Raw genomic sequence first — 6,505 nt, forward strand, 5'->3', positions numbered from 1 at the left:
GACAGCCAAGAAGAGGGCTTAGGCCAAAGCGGGAAATAGTGGGTCAGAGACCAGCATGACCTGCCCCTAACTGTCAGGGTTAAGACCCCTGGGAGCCACTGGGGCAGGGAGTTCATGTAGCCTCCTTCCCTGAGAATCTTTAAGGACAGGTAGGGTAGGCAGAGGGGAGGAGCCTCTAGGCCACTGGGTCACTGTGCCATTTCTTCTTCCCCCAGACAAGTGTCCGCCAGCCCCACCACTCCCCGGAGCTGCTCCCTCTGTGGTGTTGACAGTAGGCCTGTCAGGTGAGTGTCCTCAGGGCTCTGGGCAGGGCTGGTGGGACAGTCTCCTTGGCTCCTGCCTCACTGATCCTCCTTCCAAATTAGCCATTCGTATCAAGAAACCTATCAAGACCAAATTCCGGCTGCCTGTCTTCAACTGGACAGCACTGAAACCCAACCAGATCAGTGGCACTGTCTTCAGTGAACTTGATGATGAGAAGATTTTGGAGGTAGCAGGGCCTGGGGCCCTGAGGGGTGGAGCTGGGGGCTGGGGACCAGGTTGCCCTTTTAGCCAGATCTCTTGGCCTTGGAAAAGTCCTCAGACTCAGCTCTTTGTGAACTAGAGCTGAGCTAATGCTGGGTGTGCTGCCAGGGGGTCCTCTTACAGAATAAGGCCATAGCATTTTCCCTTCTCATCAACCCCTACCAGGACCTGGACCTGGACAAGTTTGAAGAACTGTTCAAGACGAAAGCCCAGGGCCCTGCCCTTGACCTCATCTGCTCCAAGAACAAGACAGCACAAAAGGCGGCCAGCAAGGTGACCCTGTTGGAAGCCAATCGTGCCAAGAACCTGGCCATCACCCTTCGCAAAGCTGGCCGCTCAGCTGAGGAGATCTGCAGGGCCATCCACACGTGAGGCTCCCACTGACCTCGCCCTGGACCCCAGTTGATAACCTAGCTAGGATCCTGGCCTTCCCTGGATTCCAGGGCATCAACAGAACTCCTCACACACCTCAGTCATCCAATGGCTAGGCCAGAACTTACTGCATGTGTGCTGTGTGCCAGGCACTGTGTGAGGTGCTGGGGATTCAGCCCAGACCTTTATTCGAGGAACTTACAGTCTAGGGGGAGCAGTCCAGTAACATTGGGTGATAACCACCAAGATGGTAGAGGTACAGGCAGCTTTGGGAAAACAGGAAGGGCCAACTTGGTGATCGGGGAAGGTTCCCAGAGGAGGTGATCTCTCATCTGCAACCTGAAGAATGTATATAAAGTCCAGATCAGGGCCTGGAGGAAGAGGCATGGTGCCCTGGGGGCTGAAAATCAACTCTGGCTTTAGTGTAAGACAGAGAGAGAGGTGAGCAGAAGTCTTTCCAGCTGGGCTTCCTAAGCCATGCTCAGATGTTAGGACTTCTCCCTAGGTGCAGAGGAAAGACACTGAAGGGTTCTTAAACAGGGCATGGAATGTGCCTCTAGGATTGTTACTGGTGCAGAGTAACTCCAGTAAGTCACTGGAGGTGAGGCAATGGGTCCTCTCCCTCTGGCTGTGTCCTGCTCACAGACCCCACCCTGTCTCCGTAGGAGCTGGAGAATGAAGGGATGACAGGTAACGTGGGCAAAGGTGAGCCCTGAGGTGGTTCCTCCCTCCTACACAGGTTTGACCTCCAGACACTACCAGTGGACTTCGTGGAGTGCCTGATGCGCTTCCTGCCCACAGAGGCTGAGGTGAAGCTGCTGCGGCAGTACGAGCGGGAGCGGCAGCCCCTGGAGGAGCTGGCGGCCGAGGACCGCTTCATGCTGCTCTTCAGCAAGGTGGAGCGGCTGACCCAGCGAATGGCTGGCATGGCCTTCCTGGGCAACTTCCAGGACAACCTACAGATGCTCACGCCGGTACAACCCCCACCCCTACTGTGGTCATCTGCAGCCACCCCTCCACCCCTACCTGCTGGTCCCCTGCCTGCCAGCCCCTTGCTGACTGTGCCCCACCCCGGCCTGGGGTTACTCAGCTCTTCATCTTGCCTTCCAGCAACTCAATGCCATCATTGCGGCCTCTGCCTCTGTCAAGTCCTCCCAGAAGCTGAAGCAGATGTTGGAGGTGGGGCAAGGTTGTGGATGGGGCTGCAGGTGGTTCCTAGGTCTTGGGCGGGGGGGTCTGGGGCTATAGAGAGGAGGAAGGAGCCCTCGGCTTGGCCTAAGTTCCTCCCGTGCATCTTTGGACAGATCATACTTGCACTGGGGAACTACATGAACAGCAGCAAGCGGGGAGCTGTGTATGGCTTCAAGCTCCAGAGCCTGGATCTGGTAAGATGTGGGGGCAACGAGGGGCCAAGGAAGCCTGGAGGGCGGTGGCCATGGAGCCAGAGTGTTCAGCCCTTTCATTGCCCACCGTCCCCTCCTCCCAGCTGCTGGACACCAAGTCCACCGACAGAAAGATGACATTACTGCATTTCATCGCCTTGACGGTAAAGGAGAAATACCCAGACCTGGCTAACTTCTGGCATGAGCTGCACTTTGTGGAAAAAGCTGCGGCAGGTAAGGGGAGCCTGGCCCAGTGAGCCCACCCTTATGTCCAGCCTGGGACAATCCCAGGAAGCTACGAGGAGAGAGAACACTTGGGTGCCTTTGTTTCTGGCTGTTTGTTTTGTTTTTTTTTTTTTCCCTGACCACTTCAAAGCTTTCTGCTGGGGCCATGGGCAAGGGCCGCCGCAGAGGGAGCTTTCCTCCAGGCAGCAGGCCCTGCCCGGTCCTTCCCATTTGGGTGCTGTGCTTGCTGGCAGAGAAAGGCTCTTCACTCCCAACTCCCCTAGGCTGGCCCCAGAGCCTGCATGTCTCTGTGATGTATGTGGTGTGCTTAGAAAACCCATAAAGCCCTGCACAGACATAAGGTACCTGTTACTTTTGCCCGACTCATGAAAACGGGGGCAGGCCCAAGGCAGCTCTCTTTTGGAGACCAGCATTCTCTCTGGCTTGCCTGCCTTTGCTGCCTTGTGGGTCATGAGCTTACAGCCTCCATTCCTTTTCCTGGCCCCGGTGAGAGCCTGGCTAGCTTGGTGCCCCCTCTCTCTGTCCAGGTGGGTGGCTCTGGAAGCAGGGCGTGAGAAACTGAGTGAGCCCAGGCCAAGGGGGAGGGCTGGAGCTCGCTGTAGCCCTGGGCTGGGAGGTGGGCATGTCGGGCTGGGCGGGCCTCAGCCTACGGTCCGGTGACAACAGTGTCCCTGGAGAACGTGCTGCTGGACGTGAAGGAGCTGGGCCGGGGCATGGAGCTGATTCGGCGGGAGTGCAGCATACATGACAACAGCGTCCTGCGGAACTTCCTTAGCACCAACGAAGGCAAACTGGACAAGCTCCAGCGTGACGCCAAGACGGCTGAGGTGAGCACAGGGTGGAGGTGGGTGTGAGCAGCCAGGGGTAAGGCACCGTGCCTCTCTAGGTGGGCTCCGTTCTGGCTCTCGGATTCAAAGAACTTTCTTCAGGTGGCTGGCTGGCTGATTGTGGGGGAGAGGGGGGTATTGGAGGCGGCAGGCATCTGCCTCTGGAGATGCGCATTCCAGAGGCTTTGGGAGCCCCAGATTCTCTTCCCTCCCACAGGGGCTCCTCCTTTGGCCTTGGCCTGCTTTCTGTGGGCCTCCTGTCCTGGCGGGAGCTGGGCTTCTCCTTCCTTGCCGGGCTTGACCCCTTCTGCCCATCCCTTCCCCAGGAGGCCTACAATGCAGTTGTGCGCTACTTTGGTGAGAGTCCCAAGACCACACCTCCTTCTGTATTCTTCCCAGTATTTGTCCGATTCATCCGTTCTTACAAGGTGAGCACAAAAGGGGCTTTTAAAGAGGAGTCTGGCTGAGAGAAAACTGGTAGGGGGAGAGAGGGCTGGGCTTCAAGTCTGGGCCTTTTCCGTCTCCTCCTCTGAGTCCTGGGAGGGAGCTATGGAAGCTGGCCACAGGCCTCTTAGCTGTGAACTGGTGGGCAGGGTGGGGGCCCAGGCCCTTCCTGTCATTGTTTGGGGCAGGAAGTGCCCCTCCAGAGGGTGGCCACCTGGGGTTGCTGGTCCCACTGACACCCACTCTCCACTCTCAGTGTCAGCCCCTCCCCTCACAGCCTGTGTGAGCCTCACTACACACACAAACACACACACACTGCCCCCATCTTCCATGGTTCTTAGGAAGCAGAACAAGAGAACGAAGCCCGAAAGAAGCAGGAGGAGGTAATGCGGGAGAAGCAGCTGGCTCAGGAAGCCAAGAAACTGGATGCCAAGGTGGGTGGGACCAAGAGCTGAGGCCTGGAGAACAGGGCAAAGGATTAGAAGGGGGTGGAGCAGAGATGGAAAACTGGGGGTGGAGCAGAGGAGATGGAAAACCGGAGCCCAGGGACCACCCAGAGGGCCTGACGCTGGAGTCCAAAGGGATGGGGAGAGGGGCTCTGGGAGGGGATTCCTGGGCAATGATGGGGGCTGGGCTGCCAAGCACAATCAAGGGTGTCCTCAGACTGCTTCTTGGGACAGGAACCAGCCCCATGGTAAGGATGGTGACTCCCTTCCCCTTCAAATGTTCGACTCTAGACCCCATCCCAGAGGAACAAGTGGCAACAACAGGAGCTAATTGCAGAGTTGAGGCGGCGCCAGGCCAAGGAACACCGGCCTGTTTATGAGGGGAAGGATGGTACCATTGAGGACATCATCACAGGTGGGGCCCTTTTCCCTCCCTGGTGCCTGGTCACTGGGCCCAGCTCCCAAACCCCAACCCCATCCTCATGGGGCCTGACCACTATCTCTTTCCTGGGCCACAGTGCTGAAGAGTGTCCCTTTCACGGCCCGTACTGCCAAGCGGGGCTCACGCTTCTTCTGCGATGCAGCCCACCATGATGAGTCAAACTGTTAACCCCCAAGGCTGGGGCTCTTGACAGGTACTGGGCACTACAGCTGCCCTCTCTGCATGCCCACCTCCCAGGACTCCTGCTGGGGCCCTAAGGCACCCCCTCTCCTGCATGTCCTGCATGACTTGGAACTATCCTCTGGCAGTCTTGTGGTGATGGGGACACATACTTCTTCCCTTGCATGCCCCATGCTCTGAGAAGCATGGCTTATCCCCTGCATGTGCCCTCAGGGAAGCGGTATCTCTCCCACTAATGCTACCCTGGCTTCAACTAAGACCCCAGGGGTAGGGAGTTGCCAGAGCAGGCAGGACCAGGCCGCCACCTTTGGTCACAGAGGCGGAGAGGCTCTGGTCCTGGGCCCAGGTGTCCTTTGTTCCTGCCTTCTCAGAAGAGCTCTGGCAGTGGCTTCTGCCCAGGGGTATCAGATGACCCTTGACCTGTTGCCTGATATCCAATCTGCCTGGGGTTTCTTCCCAGCTTCTAGCTCTTGCCGAGTCTACCTTGTTTCTGCCACTCCCCAGGGGCCTCTAGTTACCCCTACCTGTTCTCTGGAAATGCAGAGCCTGTGGCAGAAATCTCCCTGACTATCCCCTCCAGCCTCTCTTTGATCTTCTCCCTCACTGGCCTCATGGCTGGCTCTTCGCTGGCCCTGCCTGTGAGGCTGGGCCCAGCCTGGCCTCCTTGCCTGTTCACAGGCCTCTGTCTTCCCCATAGGCCTCCACCACCAGCCCCTTGCCGTTTGCCACCAAGCCAAGAGTGCCGCACCGCCCACTGGCCCGCCTCGGGCTCCAGGCCCCCACTGAGACCCTCTTGGAGGCAGAAGCACTTCAACCTTAGGAGTCCTGCAGGTCCAGCAAGTGGACCTGAAGCCCTGGAATTGGCCAAGGGCGCAGCAGAAGGCTGTGCTGCTCTCAACGCAGTGTTCACCCCAGCTCTCAAAGCTGCATCCTGCCTGCTGCCACAGTGGGCACTAGGTCCTTTGGGGCCTGGCACTTCCCTGGTGCCTCCAGTACTGCACTTTGCTCCCAAGGTCTTCAACTTCATTTCCTCAAGGGTCAGCTCAGGGCTGGAAAAAACCATTTCCAGTTTTAGGCTACATAGGGGAACCTAAGAGCCAGAGGGATGACAGGAGAAAGCAATTATCCTTCTTCTCCTTCCTTCCTGCAGCGCCATGGTCAGCTGTGATCTAGAAGTGTCCAGGCTTAAGGAGCCCTGGGACCCTGCCAATCTCAGATCATTTACAGGAGCAAGGCTCTCCTAAGCTTGGGCCTGCCCAGCTGTGCCCTAGTGATAAGGGTAGAGGAGAGATGCCACGCTCCCTACCCTTGGTCCTTTGCATTCTAGGCCGACTCTGTCCTACGGTGGGCAGAGGAATGGTTTTCTCTGCCCTCCTAGAGAAAGGGTGTGCCAACAGCATCCTCACCTTTCCTCAGCTAGGTTTTTTTGTATTTTGTTTTTTAGCAGGGGGCAGGGTCATAGTGGTCTTGGCTGACGATTTTCAGTCCCCTGCCAGTTTCTTCTCAGCCTCTGGAAGGGAAGACAGGGGCCCACTCCTTTTTGTACATGTACCACTTCCCTTCTCTTTTGTATATAAACTCCAGACCTTCCTTCTCTCAACAAAGGCTTCAAACACCAGGCCTGACTGTTCTTTCTGAGTG

The 6,505-nt window shown here is 57.3% G+C and overlaps 1 protein-coding gene across 6 annotated transcripts in view; it reads left to right on the top strand.

Moving 5' to 3' along the window:
- The window catches only part of FMNL3 (formin like 3), a 51,710-nt gene extending 45,228 nt beyond the window's left edge, over window positions 1–6,482 (top strand). For 4 of the 6 annotated variants that reach the window (XM_045523656.2, XM_010964256.2, XM_045523659.2 and 1 more), the window contains 13 exons: window positions 216–284; window positions 366–490; window positions 691–893; window positions 1,637–1,871; window positions 2,008–2,076; window positions 2,202–2,282; window positions 2,384–2,513; window positions 3,192–3,352; window positions 3,679–3,780; window positions 4,138–4,230; window positions 4,534–4,657; window positions 4,761–4,877; window positions 5,562–6,482. In XM_045523656.2, the coding sequence (XP_045379612.1) occupies window positions 216–284; window positions 366–490; window positions 691–893; window positions 1,637–1,871; window positions 2,008–2,076; window positions 2,202–2,282; window positions 2,384–2,513; window positions 3,192–3,352; window positions 3,679–3,780; window positions 4,138–4,230; window positions 4,534–4,657; window positions 4,761–4,852 (1,484 nt within the window). In that variant the 3' untranslated portion in view covers window positions 4,853–4,877; window positions 5,562–6,482. The remainder of the gene's footprint in view (window positions 1–215; window positions 285–365; window positions 491–690; window positions 894–1,636; window positions 1,872–2,007; window positions 2,077–2,201; window positions 2,283–2,383; window positions 2,514–3,191; window positions 3,353–3,678; window positions 3,781–4,137; window positions 4,231–4,533; window positions 4,658–4,760; window positions 4,878–5,561) is intronic. The other 2 variants (XM_045523655.2, XM_045523660.2) reach the window with 1 other exon arrangement.
- Window positions 6,483–6,505: the final 23 nt, after the last annotated feature.

The sequence above is a fragment of the Camelus bactrianus genome, chromosome 12, assembly GCF_048773025.1.
Source record: "Camelus bactrianus isolate YW-2024 breed Bactrian camel chromosome 12, ASM4877302v1, whole genome shotgun sequence".
In the NCBI taxonomy this organism is placed as follows: domain Eukaryota; kingdom Metazoa; phylum Chordata; class Mammalia; order Artiodactyla; family Camelidae; genus Camelus; species Camelus bactrianus.